At 45.5% G+C, this 27,804-nt stretch overlaps 1 protein-coding gene across 3 annotated transcripts in view; it reads right to left on the reverse strand.

Annotated features, from left to right (window-relative positions):
• Positions 1–3,159: 3,159 nt before the first annotated feature.
• Positions 3,160–27,804, reverse strand: part of LOC127654754 (formin-like protein 2) — a 188,356-nt gene continuing 163,711 nt past the window's right edge. The window contains exons 22-27 of one of the 3 annotated variants that reach the window (XM_052142091.1): positions 25,824–25,987; positions 25,531–25,632; positions 25,116–25,214; positions 23,884–24,007; positions 14,089–14,135; positions 3,160–6,598 (exon numbers count right to left, since the gene is read on the reverse strand). In XM_052142091.1, coding sequence (XP_051998051.1) covers positions 6,593–6,598; positions 14,089–14,135; positions 23,884–24,007; positions 25,116–25,214; positions 25,531–25,632; positions 25,824–25,987 — 542 coding nt within the window. In that variant the 3' untranslated portion in view covers positions 3,160–6,592. Of the gene's footprint in view, positions 6,599–14,041; positions 14,136–23,883; positions 24,008–25,115; positions 25,215–25,530; positions 25,633–25,823; positions 25,988–27,804 lie in introns of all 3 variants that reach the window. The other 2 variants (XM_052142090.1, XM_052142089.1) reach the window with 2 other exon arrangements.

Consider the following 27,804-nt stretch of genomic DNA (forward strand, 5'->3'; position numbering starts at 1 on the left):
AGCCATGGGAGGCTCAGGAGGCGGAGCCGAGGAAGGCTCAGGAGGCAGAACCGAGGAAGGTTTGGGGGGCTCAGGAGGCAGAGCCGTGGGAGGCTCAGGAGGCAGAGCCGTGGGAGGCTCAGGAGGCAGAGCCGTGGGAGGCTCAGGAGGCAGAGCCGAGGAAGGTGGCGCCGTAGGAGGCTCTAGAGGCGAAGCCCTGGAAGGCTCTGGAGGTGGAGCCGAGGAAGGCCCAGGAGGCAGAGCCGAGGAAGGTTCGTGGGGCTCTGGAGGCAGAGCCGTGGGAGGCTCAGGAGGCGGAGCCGAGGAAGGCTCAGGAGGCAGAACCGAGGAAGGTTCGGGGGGCTCAGGAGGCAGAGCCGTGGGAGGCTCAGGAGGCAGAGCCGTGGGAGGCTCAGGAGGCAGAGCCGAGGAAGGTGGCGCCGTAGGAGGCTCTGGAGGCGGAGGCCGGTAAGGCTCTGGAGGCGGAGCCGAGGAAGGCTCAGGAGGCGGAGCCGAGGAAGGTGGCGCCATATGAGGCTTTAGAGTCTCTGGGATCAAAGCCGTAAGAGGTTCGGGGAGAAGAGCTGTAGGAGGCTCGGGAGGCGGAGCCCAGGAAAGCTCGAGAGACTTGAGGGGCGGAGCCCTGGGAGGCTCGAGAGGCTTGAGGGGCGGAGCCCTGGGAGGCTCGAGAGGCGGAGCCCTGGGAGGCTCGAGAGGCTTGAGGGGCGGAGCCCTGGAAGGCTCGGGAGGCTGTGGGAGCAGAGCCGTAGGAGGCTCGGGAGGCGGAGCTGTATTAGGCTCGGGAGGCGGAGCTGTAGGAGGCTCGAGAGGTGGAGCCGTAGGATGTTCGAGAGGCGGAGCCCTAGAAAGCTCTGGAGTCTCTGGGGGCAGAGCCGTAGGAGGCTCGGGAGGTGGAGCCATAGGAGGCTCGAGAGGCGGAGCCGTAGGAGGCTCGAGAGGTGGAGCTCTAGAAAGCTCTGGAGTCTCTGGGAGCAGAGCCGTAGGAGGCGCTGGAGGCGGAGCCATAGGAGGCGCTGGAGGCGGAGCCGTAGGAGGCGCTGGAGGCGGAGCCGTAGGAGGCGCTGGAGGCGGAGCCGTAGGAGGTTCGGGGAGAAGGGCCGTAGAAGACTCGAGAGGCTCTGGGTGCTCGGGAGGCGGAGCCCTGTGTGGCTCGTGAGGCTCGAGAGGCGGAGCCCTGGGAGACTCGGGAGGCGGAGCCCTGGGAGACTCGGGAGGCGGAGCCCTGGGAGACTCGGGAGGCGGAGCCCTGGGAGACTCGGGAGGCGGAGCCCTGGGAGACTCGGGAGGCGGAGCCCTGGAAGACTCGGGAGGCGGAGGTCTGGAAAGCTCGGGAGGCGGAGGTCTGGAAAGCTCGGGAGGCGGAGGTCTGGAAAGCTCGGGAGGCGGAGGTCTGGAAAGCTCGGGAGGCGGAGGTCTGGAAAGCTCGGGAGGCGGAGCCTTGGGAGGCTCGAGAGACTTGAGTGGCGGAGCCCTGGAAGACTCGGGAGGTGGTGGTGCTTGGACGGTCGAGGCTACAGACGCTGGCTCAGGGACGGTCGAGGCTACAGGCGCTGGCTCTTGGACGGTCGAGGCTACAGGCGCTGGCTCTTGGACGGTCGAGGCTACAGGCGCTGGCTCTTGGACGGTCGAGGCTACTGGCACTGGCTCTTGGACGGTCGCGGCTACTGGCACTGGCTCTTGGACGGTCGCGGCTACTGGCACTGGCTCTTTGACGGTCATGGCTACTGGCACTGGCTCTTTGACGTCGGAGGCTAACGGCTCGCTGGCCGTGGCAGGCGTGGGCTCTGGCTCGCTGGCCGTGGCAGGCGTGGGCTCTGGCTCGCTGGCCGTGGCAGGCGTGGGCTCTGGCTCGCTGGCCGTGGCAGGCGTGGGCTCTGGCTCGCTGCCCGTGGCAGGCGGAGACTGGGGAGCAGAAGCCTTTCCTCTTCTCCTCCTCCTCCTCCTCCTCCTCCGGACGGACGAGGCTGGCAATGCTGGCTCGCTTACCGTGACAGGCTGAGACTGGGACCTCTGGTCTTGCGGCTATGTTTTGCAACACTGGCTCGACCTCTCCCACAGTGAACGCAGAACCAGTGAACAGTAGGGCGAGGTCAATATATTGAGCCAGGCTGAGGGAACAGCGACCACCAGGCATACAAGAGGAGGTTGGCTCATTTAGCCCATAATGAAAAATGTCTTTAAGGGATACCTCACAAAAGTCAACCTAGTTTGTCAGGGCACGAAAGTCCACCACATAAGCCTCCAGGGTTTGATTCCCCTGACGAAGATCCAAAAGTTGGGCCGCTGGGTCCATAATGGTTGGGTCAGGTACTCCGCAACGCTCTAGACACAAAACAGGCAGAGACGCAGACGGAGTGGAGATGAACCAGTTGCAATCCTCCGCCCGGCCTGAGAAGGGCGCTGGTCGGGAGGCGGAGTTGGCGACGTACACCAGAGAAGAAGTGGGGTTTGCGGAAGCGCCGTCTTCGGGCTGTGCAGGATTCATAGCGGTGTATGGTCAAGCCTTCTGTCAGGATATAAGCACGGAGGCAGAGGTAAGTGAATCCAAACACAGCTTTATTTTCAGTGGCAAGAGTGTTAGGTGAGTATATAGTAAGTTCAGGTGCAGATACTGTGAGGATCACTCGGTGCAGGGCAGGCAACAGGTTAAGCACAAACACTTCGGAAATATGGACATCGGGTAGTAACAGCTTAGTGATATCTATCCTCTCTTTCAGAAGCAGTCTTAGCAACCAGGTTCGGAAGACTAACTGGCGAATCGGAGGGATACTGGAGAGCAGACGGTAGGGGGTACGAACAGGAGTCCTGGAGAACAACTGAATGAGGACACAGGGGTTAGAGGTTTTCAGGTGAGTAAACGTTACGTTTTTCAGCAATCAGGATGCTTCAGGGGCTCAGAAGACGAAGAAGAGAGGTCTGTTCCTGTTGGAGGCTTGACGCTGAACTGGGGTTATGGTGAGTGATTTATAGTGCGTGTTGATGAGGTTGCTAATAGTGAACAGGTGTGTGTGATTAGTCATCCGGGGAGAGTGATCGTTGAGTGGAGAGTGGAACCAAGCTTGGCTGATCTCTCACAAGACCAGTGTTGTACATACATTTATATTCATACCCTTTATACAGAATCCCAAATGAAATCCCAACAGCACAGAGAACTGGAATTGTGTAAATAGTTTATTTAATCAGACATTGAGAAATCAAGTATCAAACAAAAAAACTGAGAACAGATTTGCAGTGCCAAACAATGCATGAGATATTTTAAGAAATTATTTATTTGAGACAGAATAATAACAATAATAATAATCTTGCCAGTTAAATCCCGTTTTTATGAATGGAATGCACAATGATTAGAAAAACATGAATAATTGCTATAATTAAGCAGCTATATGATGAGATGTTTAACTGTAAAAGTGAAATGTACAATTCTATCATGGCAGTGTGCTGTTTCTATAAGGCATGTCTAAAAGGCCCGATTCAGGTTTTCAGTTTAATTAAATATACAAAATTCAAAGTAAAGGACAAAACATAAGTTAAAATATTCAAATGGTGTAGTACAGGATGCTGAAATGTCTTTTTTTAAACAATATTTACAATATTAAAAGATTAAAAGTTAAAAATGAAGCACAATTTTGTAGCAAAATATCTGTACATTTACAAAAGCTTTACATTTTTTTTTCTGTGAATCTTTTTGCCATTGTTTTAAATTAAACTAGAAGAAACACAAACTGTTTTCATATTTCGTGTTTTAAAGGAATATTTTGGGTTCAATACAAGTAAAGCTGATTCGACAGTATTTGTGGCATAATGCTGATTACCACAGCATTATATCTTTAAAATGTAAAAATCTAGGTTACAGCGAGGAACTTAGAAGTGAATAAGGCCAATCGGTAAACGTTAAAATACTCACTGTTTTAAAAGTACAGCCAGAAGACGTAAACAAAATTTTAGTGTGATGAAATCACTTTAAAACCTTTTCTGTGTAAAGTTATATCCAGTTTTACAACTTCATTGCCATGACAACATTACGCTGTAAACCCTTAAACAATCGTAAAAACGTTTTAACAGAAGGATTAATTTAAGTGTTTTCATAGGCTTCACATTTCTGCCTTTAAACTCTCAAAATATTGGGGAAGAAAAAAGTGGAGTTATAGAAACTGAATTCTATAAAGAACTTGATATTGTGTAGTGGATCAAAGGTGCCACAGGGGAAAAGATTGCTTTAGTGGTCAGAAGCTGTACATTAAACGTACAGTTAATGCAGTATTAACAAGTATTAGCACGTGCCTAAAATTAATGGATGAAACTATTGAAAATACTACATTCAGGGTTCAGATTTATCTCCAAAGACTGCTGTATTCTTAAGTTTTAAGTGCACACTTTGTGTAATGTTGTTTGACACCATGTCTACACAGACAGCAACGCAACGCTAAGGCTTGAGGCTGTCTGCACATTGAAGTAAATGTTCTAAAGATGTCCTTGGTCCAATCATCTGTGAGCTTGAGTAAACTTTAGCAATGGTTAAATGAGTGAATATCCTGTTTCCTACTTTATTTCCAATGAAACTTCAACTTGTATTAAACAGTTACTTGTTATTATAATGTTATTGTTGCTAAAACTGTGTATACATGTGGTTAGAAACATAAGCTGATTTAAATAAGTAGATTAGAAACCAGAAAAATTATTTGCTGGCTTTGATGTAACAGTCAGAAGATATTTGAAATAGAACTAGGGTCATCTGTTTACTGTCGGCGAAACAGACACATCCAGTGTAGACAGTCTCATTAGCCGCGTTTCCACTATCGGGCCAAATGAGGGCGTGCTAATGCATTCCAGGACCAGTTGCGTTCCCACTGTCACTTGCGGAGCTTCATCGTGACTCCTCAGGCTTTATATGGCCTATGGCCTTTGGCCCGCCGATTACCCTTGGGTCAAACAAAGTCAACTGGGGATTGCGGTGGGGTCAATTTCAAAAGTGGAGTTTCTCTGAACTTCCAAGTTTATGTTTCCAGCGCACAACAGTACAGGTTCAGGGGGGAAAAAGGCAGGCACAGCACAACTCAAAGGTGGTGCCCAAAGAAATTACTTTCCATGGTTCAATGAACATTCATAGATGGTGTGCTGCGACATCGTCCCACTGTTAGTGGAGAGACCACTCGGAGCATCATGGCAGTTACAGTCGGTGAGTTGTCAAAGCTAATTTATCTTGCTGTTTTCATTCGATATAAACTCGATATTCTATAACTAGATAACATGATATCTTAGCTTGAGCTTCCATTTGCTTGTGAAATGGGCGGGGTGTGTGATGTCAGCACCGCAGCAGTAAATTAAGGGCAGGTTTTTGGGCAACGCTGCAGAGTTATTGGCCCAATGGTGGGAATGCAGATCGAGTTTGGTTCGAGGTCTGTGGCTATTTGCCCTGACTAGCCAGTCGATAGCCTTGGCTCACACAGGTCCGATATTGGAAAAGTGGCTAATAGACTAATTATATTAGCTCTTATTAACAGAAGCTCCATCTTTGATTTTTGACAGGAATGACAATGAGGCAGTGATGGATAGATGTACAGTCTCTTCAATGGGTTGTACTTTTGTTTACATTTTTTGTATAGTTCGGCTGATGAAACATAAAAAAAAACATAGTTCTAAGAAAATTCAGTTCACAAAACCCTCCAGTTAACATGAGTTGGGGAAAATGAGATGTGATCTAGGAGCTTTATACAGAGCATGTCATTGAAAAGACTAAATCTATCCCTACCAGCCTCTTATCATTCACGTCAAAAAGAAAGAAAAAAATTAAGGTTGTCCTAGATTTGTTTTTGATGCAATGTGCCACTTGTGTCCGATGCAGTTTTCTGCTATTAAAATCTGTGACCAAGCAAGTGGCATCAGGCTCACGGCCCCCTGCAGCATCCCCAACATGACTGTCATGTTCAGGAAGGTCATTAGCCCTTGTGTTCAGATGCAAAAAAGTGCTTTAAACATCTTCTGATCAAGCCAAGATATGTGGCAAAAGCACTGGAATATAAAAGGCCATTGTACAGATTCATGATACATAAAGTGTTTGAATAATTTTACATTTGCACTCTTTCTTAAAGGGATAGTTCACCCAAAAATGAAAATTCTCTTATTGATCTATGGAAGAAAGTCATATGAATTTGGAACAAAATGAGGAACTGCTGACAGAATTTTCAGTTTAGTGTGAACTACTCTATAAAGAAACTGCCATTTCCAGATCAAAAACCAGAAAAGGCAGATGAAGACACTGTTTGTAGTACAAAAAAATTAAATAAAAAAATCACAAAACAATGACTAATGATTCTGACGGGACAGATGTTAAATGTAGGCATTTGTTTTGTTGTAAAGAGTTGCTCTGACGTTTCCGACCCCACTGTCATCGTCTTACGCCCTTCATCAGTCCTTCATCCTCACACTTGTGAGCAGTAAGCTCCTCCTCCATTCCTCTTGCTCATCCATTCACATCCATTCTGCACACGTCACATGACTATCTCTGCACTGTTAATTGGCCGCAAATTCTGATCATCAAATCGCCTTCGAATGCTCCTCCGGACGGCATCAGCGCGCCTGTAAGGCTGGTTTCTCAGATCTGAAGCAGAACAACAGGATAAAAAATTGTCAGTCTCTGCATCAAGGTGTTCTGGACATGTTGGTGGCCAACTGGGCAAAGCAGCTTGAGTTTCACTGGATTCTATTGTGTTTTACATTTTATTTCAGAATTAAACAATTGGAATAGGAAATACTGTGCATTCTAGAAGCTTGTTTTGGACAATGTTGTTGGTAAAAACTGTCCATGATTTTAAACCTGTTCAATGAAATTTATTTAAATCCAAATTCAAATGAAAATGTACCCATCTACAACTTGCAGTGGCCTCAAAGTATTTGGGCACTTAAGTAACACCTACAAAAGTTTGTAATTGCATTAAATACAAAATATTAAACTAAATGACATTTGCAAACAAATGCTGACAGAGCTTGTCTCTGAACTAACTTTAATTTTCTGAGCCATTGTTGAGCCATCTAATCAATTGTATAATTATTTAAACCAAACAGACTTTTAGTGAAATGCATTGCTTGAAAAGCTTTCTTGTGCTTTTAAGTGTGGCTTAATGTCCAAACACTTGCTGAGGCCACTGTACCTACAACAGAAGCCTAACTCTAGTAACTCAAGTTTAAATGGCACTAGTGAACACGTATCTATCTCTAAGTGTGGGTAAGTTAAACAAGACTAATGCAAGCAGTCATCAGTCTCCGTGATTACTGTTGTGTGATATTGAAATTAGATTTTTTATTAAGAATCCGATTTTTTCGCATTACAGAAATCAGAATAAGATTTTATTTGAACACATAACATTATTCAGAATTATATTTTCTTTTTCGCATTACAGTAATTGGAATGAGACTTTTATCACATTGCATTAATCAGAATAACTGTTTTGCATTACAATAAGAATTAGATTTTTTATTTGCTTTACAGAAATAAAAATATGAATTTTGTTTCGCATTACATTAATCAAAATTATTTTTTTACATTACAGTATTAAGAATCAGATTTTTTTCACATTAGAGTAATCGGAATTATATTTTTTCTCACAATTATGTAATCACAATACAGTATTAAGAATAAGTTCCCCTTCTGTCTGTCTCTCCACGTTGTGTCGGAGAAGCGACACTAGGGGTCTCTCTTGAGCACCGAATATACCTCTGATCTATGAAAAAAAGCCAATGAGAAGTTGGCAGCTAGTATTTGCCTACCCCGCCCCCGACATACGGGTACAAAGGCGAGGAAAATACTAGAGTTCATTCAGAAAATTTCTTCGGAGCCGATGGTCGTGTATGCAGTCTGTTGCGAGTTACACACACACAGAGTTCCTGTGTATTCCTCTGACAATCTGCATGCTGTTGGATCTGACGCATCCGCATGCAGGCGCATAACAGCGGCTTTCTCCTTTCCTGTGCACAGCTGTGCATTGTTGCTTTTATTTAAAAGAGCAATTTCCTCTAAAAGAGCAAACACAGCGAGCGTTGGACGTCCTTTTCAGGACGCGTCTTTATAAAGATGCCATTCCGCCGCTGTGTAGTTCCTGGATGCGGTAGAGTGCTCTCCGCTTCAGACGGCCACAGGCGTTGTCTTGTGTGTCTGGGTAGCGATCACACCGAGGCTGCGTTTGTGGATGGTTCATGTTCTCACTGCGAGAACATGACCATGACAACGTTGCGGTCGCAGCTCTTTTTCAACCGAGAAGAATTGCACGTGGGTAGCCCTGATCCCGACGTGCTGCAGGAACTGCGCTCAGCGACCGACCTCACCCTCAGAGCCTCGAAGGTCACAGCGCAGTCACTCGGGCAGGCAATGGCCACCCTCGTGGTCCAGGAACGACACCTGTGGCTGAACTTGGTCGAGATGCGTGAGACCGACAAGGCTCACTTTCTCAACACCCCAGTCTCCCAGTTTGGCCTCTTCGGTGACACCATCGAGGACGTTACCCAGCAGTTCTCCGCGGTGAAAAAACAGACGGAGGCAATCTCTGAAATCCTGCCCCGCCGCAAACCTGCCGCCTCGGGCCATGCCCCGTCTGCTCGCCGAGGGCGTCCCCTTGCGAAGAAACAACAGACGGCCCCCATCTCACGGACCCCCTCGAGGACCCGGAAGGCTCCCAGGCGCTCCTGAAACGGACGACCCAGAGCCCAAGACGTTAGCTCCGGAGATGGTAAGACCGCTCCTTCCCCCGGTGGAGGGCCGGGAGGAGAATTTTGTTTTGAATATATTTAATATGCCAAATTCTCAATAAAAGAGCTATTTCCTTTGCCTCTGGTTCATCTGGACCGCAAATGCCGTTCTCACGGCACTCTGCCCCCATATCTCAACAGTCCCGGCATGCTGGACGTGGCCACAGGTCTGCCTTCAGCCCCATGACTGACCCCCGGCCGGCCGGTTCTAACGAGTCCAGAGGACGCCACCATAGGACCTCCTCCTCAGTCACTAACCCGCCCCCTGCCGGGTACGCGGAGCAAGGTAAGTGATTCGAGTCTTTTCTCAGCACCAAAGCCTCGGGATGCACCATCGCCTCCCGATGGCACACTACCTGCTCCGCCCCGCTGCGAAGCCCCGCCAGGTACGTCGAAAATACTTGTCCCCTTGGTGCCCCTAGCACGGAGATTGGATGTGTGGCTTTCACTTCCCAACCAGTCACGCTGGCTAGCCCGGACCATCCGACACAGTTACGCAATTCAGTTTGCCAGGCCCCCACCCCCCTTCACAGGCGTCCACTTTACAGCAGTGCACGGCGAACAATCCCAATCCCTGCGAGCGGAGATCGCTACTCTTCTACTCAAAGACGCGATAGAGCCTGTCCCTCCAACCGAAACGAAGAAGGGTTTCTACAGCCCTTACTTCGTTGTACCCAAGAAAGGCGGCGGCTTACGACCAATCTTGGACCTGCGAGTTTTCAACCGAGCACTGCTCAAACTCTTAACATGCGTCCGGCACCTAGATTGGTTCGCAGCAGTAGACCTGAAGGACGCGTACTTCCACGTCTCAATTCTGCCACGACACCGACCCTTCCTACAGTTCGCGTTCGGCGGCCAGGCATTTCAGTGCAAAGTCCTCCCCTTCAGCATGTCTCTGTCCCCTCACGTCTTCACGAAAGTCGTAGAGGCAGCTCTTGCCCCGCTCCGAGAAGCCAGCATCCGCATACTCAACTACCTCGACGACTGGCTCATACTGGCCCACTCCCGAGAGTTGCTATGCGCTCACAGAGACCAGGTGCTCAAACACCTCAGCCACTTGGGGCTTCAGGTCAACCGAGAAAAGAGCAAGCTCACTCCGGTTCAGAGCGTCTGCTTTCTCGGCATGGAGTTAGACTCAGTCTCAATGTCTGCATGTCTCACCAACGAGCGTGCAGTCAGTGCTGAAATGCCTCGCAAAGTTCAAGCCAGGCACAACGGTCCCTCTAAAACTGTTCCAGAGGCTCCTGGGGCATATAGCATCCTCCACCGCAGTCACGCTGCTGGGGTTGATGCATATGAGACCGCTTCACCACTGGCTTCAGACTCGAGTCCCGAGACGAGCATGGCGCCACGGCACACACCGTATGATAATTCCCCCTGCATGCCGCCAAACACTCAAACCCTGGACAGACCTCTGCTTTATACGGGCAGGAGTGCCCCTGCAGCAGGTGTCCCGACGCGTCCTGGTCACTACCGACGCCTCCAAATTGGGTAGGAGTGCAGTTTGCAAAGGGCACGCAGCTGCGGACCTTTGGAGAGGGGCCCCGCTGTGCTAGGATATCAATTGCCTAGAGTTGTTGACTGTTTTCTTTGCCCTGCGACAGTTCCTCCCGTTAATTCGAGACAAACATGTCCTAATCAGGTCAGACAGCACCACTGCGGAAGCATACATAAATCGCCCAGGCGGCTCAGGTCGCTGCGTGCCACTCACATCCCCGGCAAACTCAATGTGGTAGCGGACACGCTGTCACGACAACGCTTGCCCAGTGGAGAGTGGAGGCTTCACCCCCAGTTGGTCCAGCTGATTTGGGAACGATTCGGCAAGGCCCAGGTAGACCTGCTTGCCTCCCGAGAGACCTCCCACTGCCCGCTCTGGTATGGCTGAACAGAGGCTCCCCTCGGGGCAGACGTGCTGGCACAAAGCTGGCCCGCGGGGCTGCGCAAGTATGCATTTCCCCCAGTGAGCCTTCTTGCACAGGTGCTGGTTGCACAGGACGAGGAGCAAGTCACACTAGTGGCTCCATACTGGCCCACCCGGGCCTGGTTCTCGGACCTCGTACTCCTCGCGACAGCCCCTCCCTGGTGAATTCCCCTGAGGAAGGACCTTCTTTCTCAGGGGCAGGGCATGCTCTGGCATCCGCATCCAGACCTCTGGAAACTACACGTCTGGTCAATGGATGGGACGCAGAAGAACTAGCTGGCCTACCACCTACCGTCGTAGACCCAATCAACCAAGCCAGATCCCCTTCCACCAGGCAGCTCTATGCCCTGAAGTGGTGCTTGTTCGCAAATTGGTGTTCTTCCCGGGCTGAAGACCCACAGAGGTGCGCAGTTAGGTCAGTGCTCCTATTCCTGCAGGAGAGGTTGGAGGGGAGGCTGTCCCCGTCCACCATGAAGGTGTATGTTGCTGCTATCACGGCCCACCACGACGCAGTAGACGGCAAGTCCCTTGGTAAGTACGACTTAATCATCAGGTTCCTAAGAGGCGCCCAGAGGTTAAATCCCTCCCGGCCAAGCCTGTTCCCCTCCTGGGACCTCTCGGTAGTCCTCACGGGCCTCCAGAGACCTCCCTTCGAGCCGCTAGAATCAGTTGGACTCAGGGCCCTCTCCCTTAAGACTGCCCTGCTGATTGCGCTCGCCTCCATCAAGAGGGTCGGGGACCTGCAAGCGTTCTCTGTCAGCGACACTTGCCTGGATTTCGGTCCGGCAGACACTCATGTGATCCTAAGACTGCGACCGGGCTACGTGCCCAAGGTTCCTACCACATCCTTTAGAGACCAGGTAGTGAACCTGCAAGCGCTGCCCCGGGAGGAGGCAGACCCAGGCCCATTGTTGCTGTGTCCAGTACGTGCTTTGCGTACCTATCTGGACCGCACGCAGAGCTTTAGACACTCTGAGCAGCTCTTTATATGCTTTGGGGGACAGCGGAAAGGAAACGCTGTCTCCAAACAGAGGCTTTCCCATTGGGTAGTAGATGCCATTTCATTGGCTTATCACACTCAGGCTGTGCCCCCCCCTTTGCTGGTCCGAGCTCACTCAACAAGGAGTGTTGCTTCCTCGTGGGCACTGGCCAGGGGTACCTCCATGGCAGACATTTGTAGAGAAGCGGATTGGGCGAGACCCAACACCTTTACGAGATACTACAATTACAGGGTTGAGTCAGTTTCATCCCGTGTTTTCTCAGGTCCGAGCCAGTAGAACTCGGCAACACGCTGACGGGCTGGCCGGGTGAATCGCTTGCATATAGCGCCCTTTCCCTCGCTTGAGGTAAAACTGTGTGTCTTTTTTCCCAGGAGATTCCACTCATCTCGAATCCCTGGTTGATTCCTCTCTAGCCCTCATGGGTCCGCAGTTCGGCGTTGGAACTTGCCGACCCAATCCACTGCGGGTACTCAAATCTACCCTGTACTGGAATAGGTGCTCCACAGGGTGAGGACTCCTACGCGGACTCCCCCCGTGTGTATTTTCCGCGATACGGTCCCCTTATGAGCAGACCCGCGTTTTCCTTAGGCAGTACCGGCTGTCCTCCGGTCACCGTGTTGTAGCAACTCCCCCTCGCTGAGGCTGGATCTACCACCGCGCCACTTCCACGTGTCGCCTAAAAACACATGTGATGTATTCACCACCTTACCTCCCCAGCTGGGTAGGGGTGGTCTCCGCAGGGTCTTTTCCCCCTGAAAGAATAGGAAATTGGGTAAGACACCCTTCCCTCAGTGCGTGTAAGGGCCCCGTCTGTATACAGCTGGTCGCCTGGCACGTAAAAAATACCTGCCCGCTCCTGTGTCAGACCACGTACACGGCTCAGCGCATGGCGTAATTTAAATTGGACCCCTAGTGTCGCTTCTCCGACACAACGTGGAGAGAGCGACAGAAGGGGAACGTCTAGGTTACGAATGTAACCTCCGTTCCCCGATGGAGGGAACGAGACGTTGTGTCCTTCCCGGCCACGTCGCTGAGCCGAGCCGCTGTAGTGGCCGGACCATTTCCAGCTCCTCAGAAAAATCCTGAATGAACTCTAGTATTTGCCTCGCCTTTATACCCGTATGTCCGGGGGCGGGGTATACAAATACTAGCTGCCAACTTCTCATTGGCTTTTTTTCATAGATCAGAGGTATATTCGGTGCTCAAGAGAGACCCCTAGTGTCGCTTCTCCAACACAACATCTCGTTCCCTCCATCGGGGAACGGAGGTTACGTTCGTAACCTAGACGATTTTTTTCATTTTACAGCACCAATACGAATAAGATTTTTCACATTACATTAATCAGAATGCAAATTATTTAGCATTATAGTAATTGGAATAATTTTTTTTGCATTTAACCCTCTGGGGTCGACGGACGCGCCGGCGCACCCTGCTGGATATTTTCGTCATTACAGTGGAAACAACATAAAATACTCCATCATTTTTGGGCATACAGATAAGTGTAAGACATCATTAGAGACTATAAAGGGTCTACTTTTATTTGTGTACACTCACAATAACAACAAAACCTTTTGAAAAATAAAGAAAATAAAAATAAAGAAAATAAAAATATATGCTCGTATCCACGAGTATATATCTGAAACACGTCACAAAAATTAACTGAAACTCCGCAAATACTTATCACACAAACATGAAACATATGTCTAAAGAAAGCTTAAAATGTCTACTTTTAAATAAAACAATTCAAATTTAAAACAAATATTCTCCTGCAATGCAATCTGTATGAAACAAAGAGATGTACATTTTTTACTGGTTCATCTAATTATCTCTAATGTGATCACACCCACCAGTAGAGCTTGCCATTCATACGCTAATGTGCTGAGACGATCAATGCAAATGGTAAACGCCCGACTGTAATCGAAAGGAGACTTTTGCATTTCTGTAATTGGACATTAAATATATATATATATATATTTCACATTACAGTAATCAGAATGATACTTTTTCACATAGCAGTAATCGGAGTGAGATTTCTTTCATATTACAGTAATCAGAATGAGTTTTTATTATTTTTCATATTATGGTAATGATGATGGGGGGGGGGGGCTCATTAGGCTAATGAGACTAAACATGAACCTATATGTCAGGTCACAGCATCACCTAATCAAACTAATGTATGCATCAGGTCAGTTCAATAAGGTGAAGTACCTGGAGACTCAACCATTGAACGTCAGACTTCAATAGCCCTGATGTATGTTAGAGAGAGAAAAGACAGATAGAAAGAACACAAAAGAGTGGCTTTTGTATTCAATGTCAAAAGAAAGAAAGTGATACATGATGGAGGGAGATAAATGATAAAAATAAAGAGAGAGATGCTTGCCAGGTCTGAGTAGCATCCACTGGGGTACTAATGGAAGAGTTCCTTACCCTCGAGTGCACATTGGGAAATTTAGTAATATTATTCTTCTTTAAGGCTAAGTGGAAAGGAAACAAAAATGAAGGTTAGATCAGACCAGATTGGACCGGACACAGGTCATGGCAAGGCAAGCAAAGCTGCCCAGGGGTAAGAGAGGAAAGTTGAAAGGTCACAAGTAGGCGCTGTAGGGTGTTACTGATAGCTGAAGCACTGCTAATACTGCAGTAATGAACACTACTAACTCAAGCTGCTCTGCACAATGATTCCCAGCCCCCAGCAAATACTGATCACTTCATATTTAAACAATATACCCAACAACAGGTCACTGTAAAATTAGTTAAGCTTCCCAGAAGTGCATTTTATGTGCAACAAGCTCAAGCAGGCATGGTGCATCTAATGGCAATGCTATGTGGCTGAATCTCACAAAAACATGTCCCGTGTCATAATGCACCACAACATCAAAAAACTGAATCAATTTTAGCACTGAAACAATCTTTTCATAAAAAATAATTACATCCTTCTCTTTCCAACCTAAAAGTGTCTGGACAGCAAAACCGTAAGTACATTTGCCATTACATGATTGTTAATTTAAAATGAAACAGAAACACTTGGTGTTAATTTTTAAAATCCTTATTTATTTTTTGTGGGAGTTTGGCGCAAAGCTCTGCAGATGGCACATGCATCACAGTGCTTCAGAAGTGGTTCATCTTTATACAGTACATCACGCTCTTTAGGAGCTGCTCTGAGTGCGGTTCATGGTACATGTCGGTAGGAGTTTGTAGTGCTCACACGCAATAACACTGAACAATTAAACACAAAAGCAAATCCTTTTTTGGACAGCAAAATGTGATTGGAATTTGCAGTGCACAACAATCGCGGTTATCTCAAATTATTGTGGTTATTATCAACAAATAACTGCAATCAGATAATCGCGACAGGCCTAGCAAAAATGTATAGGCTTATATCTTCTAAATGATTTGAAATTTGCAAGAATTTTTACAGAAAAATTTAAATGATGGATGCCATACCTATAAAGTAAAAAAGTCAATTTTGAAAATTTTGGTAATTTTCTCCACTTTTCCAAACTGTCTGAACCCTGATAATTTCCACTTATGACTATTTTTTGCTTAATTTTTGCAAAATAAATGTATGAGACTTTGGGGGAAATGTGCTGAATTGTCAAGAAAATAACCGATCTAGACACTCCTAAAACAGGCTAAACTATTTTCTTTAAGTAAAAGACAATTTCATGTTTCTTTCTTTTCAGTCTGGTTTTCTTTTCTTTTGATTTCTTTACAGTTTTTGTGAGATTCACCTATTAAGCTGGACTACAGCACATGACTGAAAAGTCAACCATGCCATGCAATTACACACAGTTAGTGAAGCAAATGTGCCAAGCACGCATAGAAGTGCAAACAGTCACAACCCAGCATACTTCATACAACAGGTTAAACACATGTGGAGCACAGGAAGTCATGTGATATAGGAACTTCCTGTGAAAGCAGGGTAAGATGGTGGGAGAATGAGCAAATGCAGAACACCAGCATAATGCAAATGACCGGCAAAAATCAATGACATCATATTATCTCACAGTGACAACAAATGCAAATGACTAATAAGCTAATCGTGATGTCACAATCCATGCCAAACACTTTAGGGTTAGAAATATTACAAATGACTTTAACACAAAACACACAGATCCTCATGGTTACTGTTGTAACCTCCGTTCCTTGATGGAAGGAATGAGACGTGTCGATTGTAGTGGCACAAGGGGTCTCTTCTGAGAGCCTCACATACCTCTGAACTTAAACTTGAGAAAAGGCCAATGTCAAGTTGGCAGGCAGAATTTGCACGCCCTGCCCAGACATACGGGTATAAAGGGAGAGGGGCGAGAGAATGCCAGTCAGGTTTTCACTGAGAATATGGTTACGGCACATTACAGTGTTAGGGATAGTGATATGGCAAGGGGAACATAACGTCTCGTTCCTTCCATCAGGGAACGGAGGTTAAAACAGTAACCATGATGTTCCCCTTCTGTCACTCACTCAACGTTGTGTCTATTGTAGTGACACAAGGGGTCCCACTTAAATACGGCACGAACTACCCCGTGTTACGTGGCTGCCGAGCCAGGTGCAAGCAGGCTGTTGCATGCTAGAAGTACCTAGGTAGGCTGCACGTAACCCTCCCCAACGCCCCCAATAAAGGGTGTCACACACCGCTCTTAAGTTCCCCGTACCCGTACGGAAACAGGCGACATGACTTGCATGGGAGCCAGCCGGCCAGCAGCGCCTTTTCTCGCTCTATGTTTCTCGTCATAGAGTTAAAAAGTGGCTGGGGCCACTTAACACTATAGATGAGTCGGGTAAGGCGTCCTTTCCCGTTCGTATTCTTTCAGGGAGAAAAGGCCCTGCGGAGAACACGACCTGCCCAAACTGGGGGGAGGTAAATTGTGGTTAATACACACGGAGGTTGTCAAGCCACCCGTGGACATGGTGTGGTGGTAGATCCTGCCTGACAAGGGAGGAGTTGCTACAGATATGGCGAACGGGGGGCAGCGAGGACTGCCCCAGGGAAACGTGGGTCCTGTCAGTGGGGGGACCGTACCACGGAAAATACGTCACAGGGAGTTGCCTGAAGCAGGAACTATGCCTGTGGAGCCCAAGCCCAACAAGGGGCACTCGATCTGGTGGCGAATTCCTTTGCTGAATCTGCGGCCAGAGGGCTAGAGAGGAAGAGCATCCAGAAAGCGAGAGCTTGCTGGCTCATCTGGGAAAGAAGGCGCACTGGATCAGCTTGGTGAAGGGCGCAAGGTGCAAGTGGAACACCCGGTCAGTTGTTCCGTATTACCGAGTTCTACCGGCTCGGACCTGTCAAAACACAGGATGAGACCGACTCAACCCTGAGGTTGTAGACCCTAGCAAAGGGGTTGGGTGTTGCCCAGCCCGCTGCTCTGCAGATGTCTGCTAAGGAGGTGCCACACTATAAGAATATAGTGTGCTCGAACCCGCAGGGGGGGGTTGGCATGGCAAGGGTGTGATAGGCTAGGGAAATAGCATCAACAACCCAATGAGCTAACCTCTGTTTGGAGACGGCATTCCCTTTCCGCCATACGCCAAAGCAGACAAAGAGCTGCTCAGACACACACCTTCAAGGTGGAGAGGGACAACCTCTCCTGCAGGAATGATCTGGAAGTACACCAATTTGCGAACCGATGCCACTTGAGGGCGTAAAGTTACCTAGTAGAGGTAGCTCTGGCTTGGTTGATTGTGTCTAAGACTGCAGGTGGTAGACCACATAAGTCTTCCGCGTCCCATCCAGGGGAGATTCGTGGAGGTTCCAGAGGTTCTAAAATTTGTGGAGATTCCAGAGGTCTGGAAGCGGTTGCCAGAGGGTGGCCTGTCCCTGAGAAGGGAGGTCTTTCCTCAGGGGAATTTGCCAGGGAGGTGCTGTCGCAAGGTGTGTGAGATCCGAAAACTAAGTCCGGGTGGGCCAATAAGGAGCCACCAAGGTGACCTGTTCCTCTTTCTCCCTGACCTTGCACAGCACCAGTGCAAGAAGGCTTACTGGGGTAAATGTGTACTTGCGCAGCTCCCGTGGCCAGCTGTGTGCCAGCGCGTCTGTGCCGAGAGGGGCCTCCGTTAGGGAGTACCAGAGCGGGCAGTGGGAGTTGTCTTGGGAGGCAAAGAGGTCTATCTGTGCCCTGCCGAAGCGGCCCCAAATCGCGGTCGCCAGGGATATGAGTGGCGAGCATCGACCTGAGTCGCGGCTGACTCCAAAGGAGGAAATGGCGGGCGAGTTGTGACGTGACGGGAGCGTACGTCGCCTCGGCAATTTATGTACGCTACCGTGGTGGTGCAGTCTGAACGGATCAAGACGTGCTTGCCCTGAATCAGCGGGAGAAACCTCCGCAGGGCAAGGAGTACAGCCAACAACTCAAGGCAGTTGATGTACCAACACTGGCGGGCCCCATCCAGGAGCCAGCGGCTGCGTGTCCATGGCACACGGCGCCCCAACCCAGCTGAGAGGCATCTGTGGTGACCACGAAACATCTGGACACCTGCTGTAGGGGGACTCCTGTCTGCAGAAAACAGAGGTCTGTCCAAGGGTTGAAAGTCTGACGGTAGGAAGGGGCAATAAACACACGGTATATACGCCATGCCCATCTCGGGACGCGAGTCTGAAGCCAGTGCTGGAGCGGTCTCATATGCATCAACCTGAGCAGCACGACTGTGGCCAAAGATGCCATATGCCCCAGGAGCCTCTGGAACTGTTTGAGAGGAACCGCTGTGCCTGGCTTCAAGTGAGCCAGGCACATAAGCAATGACTGCGCGTGCTCTGTTGTGAGGCGTGCTGATATTGAGACTGAGTCTAACTCCAAACCGAGAAAAGAGATGCTTCGAACCGGAGAGAGCTTGCTTCTCTCTCAGTTGACCTGAAGCCCTAAACGGCTGAGGTGCATGAGCACCTGGTCCCTGTGGGCGCATAGTACCACTCGAGAATGCGCTAAGATGAGCCAGTCGTCGAGGTAGTGGAGTATGCGGATGCCCACATCCCGTAGCGGGGCAAGGGCTGCCTCTGCGACGCAAGAGGACAGAGACAGGCCGAAGGGGAGGACCTTGTACTGATACGCCTGGCCGTCGAACGCGAACCATAAGAAGGGTCGGTGTCGAGGCAGAAAGGAGACGTGGAAGTACCCTTCCTTCAGGTCTACAGCCGTAAACCAATCTTGATGCCGAACTCAGGTTAGAATTTGCCTCTGTGTGAGCATTCTGAATGGGAGTCTGTGTAAAGTCCGGTTGAGAACTCGCAAGTCCAAGATTGGCCGCAACCCACTGCCTTTTTTGGGTACGATGAAGTAAGGGCTGTGGAAACCCTTCTTCATCTTGGCTGGAGGGACAGGCTCTATCGCGTCCCTGAGTAGCAGAGTGGAAATCTCTGCTTGTAAGGTGCTGGTGTTTTGCCACGCATTGCTGTGGAGCGAATACTGCTGCAATGAGGCGGGAGCCTGGCGAATTGAATCGCGTAGCTGAGTCGGATTGTCCTGGCCAGCCATCGCAACGGGCTGGAAAGCGCAAGCCATGTGTCTAAGCTCTGTGCAAGGGGCACTAACGGGACAATTGTTTGGATGTACCGGGTGGGGCCTCACGGCGGGAGGGAGCAGGTAATAGTGCGTCCCGATGCTTGAGTGCTGAGAAAAAACTCAAAAGCACTTACCTTACTCCGCGCACCCGGCAGGGAGCGGGTTATAGACAGAGGAGGAGGTCCTGCAGGGACGTCCTCGAGACTCGTCATCGCTGGCCTGCCGGGGCTGGGCAGTCATGGGTCCGGAGGCGAGATGGCCGCGTCCGGGGTGCCGGGACTGCAAGATTTTGGTGCTGGGGTGCCGTGAGAACGGCGTGCACCGGTCTGATGAGGGAATTGCTCTTTGACAATTTGGGTACCGCAGCCTGAAGGGGGGTGCAGCAAAAAAAAGGGAGAACTGAGGATTCTCCACCCGGCCCTCCACCGGGGGACGGAGTGGTCTTGCTACCAGCTCCAGAGCAAATGTCTGGCTTCCTGGCCTTTGGGGGGGACGGAGGTTTCCAGTCATCCTCGCGCTCATGGCATAGCGGACATCCATGCGTCAGGCTCAGACTGGGCGAGCGGACCCGAAGGTGGCAGCCCAGGCGAGTCATCAGCATTAGACGCTCTCCGATGCAGCGGCGAAATCGTCATCCAATTCTGGGGGCGCGAAGGACAATGCCGGCTGGCCACGAAGCGAGCTGCACTCCTCCCGAGCTCGTAAGGAAGCAAGCAAGTGTGCCGGGTGGTTCATGGGGTTTTACCAGGTGAAACCGAGCCCGTCGTCATCCCCAAATTGCCTTAAACCTAAACCATTCATAAAACACTGTCTGTGTGTTCGCAGCCCAGGCACACGAAACAGCTTTTATGACCATCAGAAGTGGAGCAAAATCGACCGCAACCAGGAACTACACAGTGGCGGAAGGTCATCTTTAAAAAGACACATCCTGAAAAGGACATTCAACGCTCGCTTGTGTATGTATGCTCTTTTACCAGAATGAAACTCTTTTAGAGGAAAATAAACTATTTCAGAGAAGTCAACTCTTTAATAAGAGAAGTCCTGTTGAAATGCCCAGGGGCAGTGTCTGCACGGAGTGCAGAGAGGAGAAATGCGCTGGAATCCAACAGCAAGATCCAACAGCAAGCTCTCTTGCAGAGGTGGGTGAAGCACACAGCAGTGTCACACAGCTCGCTGATCACACAATCGTTCGGCTCCGAAGAAAAAATCTGTCTGGCATTCGCTCGCCTGCTCCCTTTATACATTTATATTCCGGGGCGGAGCATGCAAATTCTGTCTGAATTTGAATCAAATTGACATTGGCCTTTTCTCAAGTTCAGATGTACGTGAGGCTCTCAGAAGAGACCCCTTGTGTCACTACAATCGACACAATGTCGAGTGAGTGACAGAAGGGGAAATGGTACTAAACAAATAAGTTGCACACAAATATGCAACTTGAATGTGAGTTTATGTGTTTCTACACATCGACAGCAGAGGGCACTCTCAACTGTCTGATGCAACCACCAGTGTTTGATTTTACCTGAGAGAAACTGAAACCTCACACTAGCATACTACCAAACTACTCTGGAGTATGAAGTATGTATACTACGAATAGTATGCAAATGACATGTACACAGTGACCTTACAGTCGACCCTGATGTGTCTGGCCATTTGTGACATCATGTTTCATTGTTACACTGGTTTTATTACACTGACGAATATGAATTTTTTATGACACATTCCATGCAAAGAAAACTGTGATGACATCATACCCTTTCCTGCCCAAACCCCCCGACATGCAGAAAAAAGTTTGGTTGGATAATTAAGTAATGTGAACAACAGAAGGAAAATAAAAGGCAGAATGTGAAGGGTTGCACACAAACATACACACACACAGAGTGAGAGAGCAGCTCTGTCCAGTGACCTTTAAGACAGAAAGAGAATCTAAGCTTTAGAAGTGGAACTCCTCGCTGAAGTAATGTGAGCTGCGTTTGGCCGTGCGTGCGGTAAAGGGGGCAATCTTCAGCACTGCGTCCAGATGAAACACAAACACAACACAAACAACAGAGGGTTGAACTGACAGAGCAACAAGCATAAGGTTAGCACTCTCTACAGCACAGCAGCACAATCTATTATAATAACATTATACTAATAGCTGTTATATGAAGCTAAAACTATATAAAATATTGATCAAGAGTATTACACATAAGGTACATAAAAAATGCTATTATATTACAGAATAATTCTCCCCTTAAAGAATTAGCTAATTATAAAGATTCAGGTTTTTATGGTTATATATTGAAATGAAATATTCTTTAAGGGGTCATATCATGAAAACAAATGATTTACTATTGTTCAACTCAACTAGAGGTACCCGCTTAAAAATTGTTTTTTGAATAATAGTGGAAGCACAACAACAACAACAAAGTGTTTTTTTTATTTTCCTATATTCAGAATCACATTACTGTAATATCAAGGGGTGCTGAAGTCAACTGATTTTAGCAATAGATCTACTTATTTCTGTGTAAAAATATTGATGCTATTTAAAGGGATAGTTCACCCAAAAATGAAAATTCTCTCATCATTTACTCACCCTCATGTCATCCCAGATATGACTTTATTTCTTCTGCAGAACACAAATGAATGAAAGATTTTTAGAAGAATATTTCAGCTCTGTAGGTCCATACAATGCTAGTGAAAGGTGGCCAGAACTTTCAAGCTCCAAAAATCACATAACGGCAGCATAAAAGTAATCCATATGACTCCAGTGGTTTAATAGGTCTTCTGAAGTGATGCAATCTCATTGGGTGAGAAACAGATCAATATTTCAATCTTTTTTTACTATAAATCTCCACTTGATCTGTTTCTTACCCACACCTATCATGTCGCTTCTGAAGATATGGATTAAACAATGGGAGTCGTGTGTATTCCTTCTGTGATTTTTGGAGCATCAACATTTTGCCACCCATTTACTTGAATTGTAAGAACCAACAGAGCTGAAATATTCTTCTAAAAATCTTTGTTTTTAGCAGAAGAAAGTGAGTAAATGATGTGAAAATCTGACATTTCAGCTGTGGAGTTTTCTGAAATGTACATGATTTAATATACTGAAAGCCTTTCCCTAAACACCAGAAAAACTAATGGCTGGGTAAAAATACTGATTTTCCGATGCATCGCAATCTTAGTTTGAACAATCTCGATATCGATTCTAAAATCCCAAGATCCTTTTTTTCCCCCCTCTGAGTTGCAACCCTCTATAATGCAATTAAATCACTCGCATGTGCAGCCAAATCTCACAATGCAACTAAAAATATCTGATTCGACACTAGTAAATGTTCAGATTTCACTCACCAGTGATTGAGTATTCTAGTGGAGAACAAGTTATTAACACAGAGTTCCTTTCACTGCGTGTTGAGAGTAAAAGTTTGATTTAACTCATTCTGTGTGTCCAAAGATGAGATCACAGATCCATATGTCATTGAATAATGTCTCTTCCCTATCTGTTTTTAAATTGCGCAAGTCTTTTCTCGTTATTTGCGCTTACTGGCTGATATCTCTTGTCTTAAAGAGACCGTACTGTTAAAGCATCTGTTCTACATAGGCTACTGTCACTGAGTTTGAATCGCATACTACCATATTACTATTAATGCCATATACCAGTGGTATGGAGTGCCCTCAGGTGGTACACGGCCCAGGATATTCATTCCAATGTTTTACATGTTTTATTTCTAATGTAGGATTACAAAGTAAATTCCATCATTATGTGGACTTTGCAACGAGAGGGTCGAACATGCTTGATCTTGTTTACACAAACATCCCAGGCGCGTACCGGGCGGAGCCCCGCCCCGCCTCGGTTACTCAGACCACATCTCTGTTATGCTAATTCCAGGCAGCACACAGACCGCTCGTCAGACGCACAAAACTGCTCCAGAAGCAGGTGAAATCCAGGCCAGTAGGAGCCATCTCTGCTCTTCAGGACTGTTTTGAGTGTACTGACTGGCACATATTCAGGGAAGCTGTAACATATGGCGATTCTACCAACTTGAGGAATACACAGTTGCTGATGCACGGATCGAGAGCTTGTGAATTGAAATCGAGAAATCTGTATCAATGCCCAGCCCTAATTCGTAACCTTCTGTCGAATCAGTGTTAGAAACGATGGCTTAAGTACATTTTTAACAAGATCGCTGATCATTTCAGGCTGATCTTAACAGTTTGAGCAGCACATTTCAGCAGTAAATCTGAAACAATGTAAAGCAGCTTTGCAAAGAGGCCATTATTGAGAAAGCAGTGCAAACTATATTGGACCTGACAGCCTAAGAGTATGAGCTGTCACTCATTTAACACGTGAAGAGGGCATTTACAAGCCACAGCAGTAATAAGAGGACTGTTATATTCAAAAGGTTTAAAAAAAAAATAACGAGGGCACAAAAACGATAAAATGTATATGATATGACCCCTTTAAGACTATAGTTATCACAGTAAACGTGCTCTAGCTCAGAGCAATAAGCAGTAAAAGCACACACATATTGTCAGTCTGTAATAACACTGGGTCAGTAAACTGTTATTGAGCAGTAAAGTTTCAGACAGAAAACTTCCCACCAATCACAAAGAGCTGGTTAGTGGCTGAAACTAACATGTTATAAAATGTTTTAAACTTTAAAGGTCGCTGCATGCAGAACGACTGTAGGACACACAAAAGATTAACACCAAAACACTAAGTTTTATATGTGTGTGTGTTTGTTACCCGTGATTATGTCCTCTATGGCTCCGTCTTTCCCCTCATACACATGTCTGCTGTCCTTCACCTGCTTCTTCCTCAGCTCTGTGATTAGCTCCTGCTGCTGCCGTTTATTTTTATGAGAGGGAGACTGAACACACACACACACAAATTATTTTTGGATATAGATTTTTATATTAATAATACAATTTTTACTAGTACAAATAGCCATTACTGTTGTCAACAATTAAATTACAACAAGTGAAAATGCTTATTTTTGATATCTGTAAACGTATTTCAACATGTTACATGTTTTTCAGAAATTAACCCTGTAAAGCTGACATATGAAAGTTACATATGAAAAAAAAATTACATTTCTGACATGAAATACCATTTGATATTTTAATACCATTGTATACATGGATTTCAAGGGGCATTTTTTTTTTTATAAAATAATATTCAATATGCACAAGATGCTGATATTCAGCATATAATTTATATTAAAATTATCAGTAACAATATAATAATTACTGTCATTTTTACTTTATAAAATCAGCAAAGATCTCACATACAAAATAAAAAGATTTTTTTGGGAAAATTGTTAAAAATATTTTGTCCATCAAAACATTTCTGGAAACGTCCACCAGGTGGGAGCAGACATCTACTTAAATGAATCAAATTTGATACAGGAGGTGTTATAGGGTAACAGATACTGAATAATAAAAGGATTTTATACTAGCTACAGTCACATTACAGATATCCAAAATTAACACTGCCAGTAGTGAAAACCAAATTAAAGATATCACAAGTGAGCATTTTCAGTAGTTGCAATTCAATTATTGATATCAGGAATGGGCATTTGCACTAGTAAAAATGTAATTATTGATATCAAAATTTATTTTCACTAGTAAGATAGCTGATATGTGAAATTGTAATTTCAACTAATTCGAAAGTATAATTATAGATACCTGTAACTGCATTTTAACCAGGAGTGAATGACTGACAATAATAGTTTTTTACTAGTTAAATTTCCTTTTTGATATCAAGAATGGGTATTTCTGAAGTATTTGATATCAATAATAAACATTTTAATAGTAGTTGTTCCAATCCTGATATCAAGAATGAGCACTGTATCTAGTAAAAATGTAATTGTTGATATCTATAATTCATATCCTCCACGTGATTAAATGTCGAAAGGGCTTGCAATAAATGGCTGTTTTGTCTGTATACATCCCCACACACACACACACTCTCTTAACCTTCTGATCATCTAGCTCCATCAAGGCCTCTTGCTCTATTCGTTTCTCCATCATCATCTGCTCGTGTCTTTTTCTCTGCTCATTATCCTCCTCTGCTTGCTGAGAGACAGAGAGAGAACACGGTCATCAGTCATGTAGCTTTAGTTATTTGGGAAGTTGTATGAACAGTCGTTGGCTCTTCAAGTCTGTTAGAGTAGACTTGCATTGTACTTTCATGCTGACAGAGTATGTGCTGCTTTTACAGACTTAATCCTCATGAAATCTAACTTTTCTTGCAGCTACACTTCTGCTTACGTGGGCTGTGTGAATTCTGTAACCTGATAATATGGATGTGGAAATAAATACTCAAATATGGTGAGAAACAAGCCTATGATTGGAAGAAGTGAAGCAGATGATGTGTGATTGGTCAGTTTACCCTGTATGCCTTCACAAAGCGCACAATTACTGGGAAAAACACAGATGGCGGCGTTGTTTTGGAATTTTCTCCAAAGAACTTCACCACCTCATCAAAGGCATCCTAAATAAGAGAAATACACAGTTTGATGATACATTATACAATAAAATATTTTGTTTACATTTAATTTCATGCAATGGCAAAAATGGCAAGAGTCTTTAAAATAACAATGTTGCTGCAGACAAAGCTTTTCTTTAAGTAGATCAGATAACTACTGCATGTTTTGGGTCATGCGTGTGCTGTGTTTCAGGTACCTGAGCGATCTTGGCATCGTCCTGGAGTTTTTTGAGTTTGTTCTCGTTCTGCTGTATGAAATCTTTGAGCATTGTGTTGTGTCCGTGCATACTGTACTCTCTCCTGGTCAAATCCATCCCTCGCTGAAGCTCCTTCACATCTAATAACACATTCTCCAGAGACACTGATGGACAGAGAAGGAATTCACTGTTCTGTCTATCAATTATTTGTGTTTTAATACAGTGGATCTCAACTGTACCCACAATTTACTTTGGACATCAAGTTGCTTTTTCAAGTTCTAAAATTCAATAAAGTGTAAAATCAAACATTGAAATGTATTCATATTACCATAAACTACAGATAATATTACAGACAGGACTGAATAGGAAATGTGTCTTGAACCCAATAGCTTTATGCTTCATGCAGTAATTTACCACCAAAAACAAATGGTCAGCACAATGTTTATCCTCGCTGCAGTTAACCTGCATTTATTGTTGTACGGCTTGTACTTTTTTGTATTGTATAGTGTTATTCTTTGATGTCAACAACAAACACTTATCATTAACGAAAAAAAAGAAAAAAAAAACGGCTTGGAAAAGACTGAAACTAAACGACTATGGAGGACGAAACTTGCAAAAATAATAAATAAATAAATACACAAATACATAAGTAAATAAGTCCATATATTTCTGCATAAATATTTAAACAATTAAATGTATGAGGAGATTTACAAATAATTATATAAATACATGAATAAATAATAAATACACCCATTAATGCAAAATAATACAACATAAAATGGTTGGTGAAATGCAAAAATGTTTATGGAAATTTGTATATATTTCTATATTTCTTCAATCATTCATTTATTTCTGTGTGTAGTTCCGTATTTATTTTTCCTCTGTGCACTATGCTAATGAGAGGATGTCAAAACATCAGTAGGCAGAATTTATGACACCATTGGCTGATCAATGTCAAAGTGATTCATTTGACTATGACATTAATAAGGACATTACCACATTTTCACAATCAACCAATAAATAATAGTTTCGCAAAGGATCTTGCTTTTACGATTCTTCAAACTATATTGACTCACGGATCAACTGTGCTATCGACCTTCTCTTCACCATGATGAAACTGCAAACTCCTGCCAAAAACTGTTGCACTTGGTATTGATAGTTTGACTGTGATGCACAGCTGTTGGAATCCTCTCATTAGCATGTTACGCAAATGAAAAATTTATATGGAGCAGCATGCAGAAATACATAAATGATTAAAGAAATATAGAAATATGGAATTAAAAATAAACTTTACTTTTGCATTTCCTTTAACAATTTCCATTTCCCCAACCATTATTAAGATTTCATATTGTATTATTTTTTGCATTGATTGGTGTATTTATTTATTTGTACAGTATATCTCCTCACACATTCAATTATGTACATATTTATGCATGCATATGTAGATTACTTTCTTTATTTTTGCAGGTTTCATCTTCCATACAAAACTAACTACATTACAATAAAAAATGACCATGAATGAATTTTACTTTTTGTTTTTTCTATTTACAGTATATTATACGAATTTAAACATTTACAATCCACTTTAATTAAACAGGAAAATGCCAATAGATAGAAGTAACACAGGACTTCCCTGAGAAATGTAAGGGCCAGTAAACGCTATAGTTTTGAAAAAATACTACAACTGAAACTAGAAAACAACAAAACTAACAAAGTGTGAAAACTGACGAAAACAAAACTGAATTGACCAACTCAATTTAAAATAAAAATCCAGAATTATATAACCCTGTTACTAACTGCACAATTTGATGGGTAGTTGCAATTCAAATATTCTTCCCTGCTGTCCATAACCATATCAAAATGGGTTGTGAACCACTAGTTGAGAATCATTGATTTAGAGATACAAAAACAGAGTGAAAACCTTTTCAATCAGAAAAATCAAGCCTCAACTAGTGAGCAAATATGATCTGCCCTGTTTATT

The sequence above is a fragment of the Xyrauchen texanus genome, chromosome 14 (assembly GCF_025860055.1).
Source record: "Xyrauchen texanus isolate HMW12.3.18 chromosome 14, RBS_HiC_50CHRs, whole genome shotgun sequence".
In the NCBI taxonomy this organism is placed as follows: domain Eukaryota; kingdom Metazoa; phylum Chordata; class Actinopteri; order Cypriniformes; family Catostomidae; genus Xyrauchen; species Xyrauchen texanus.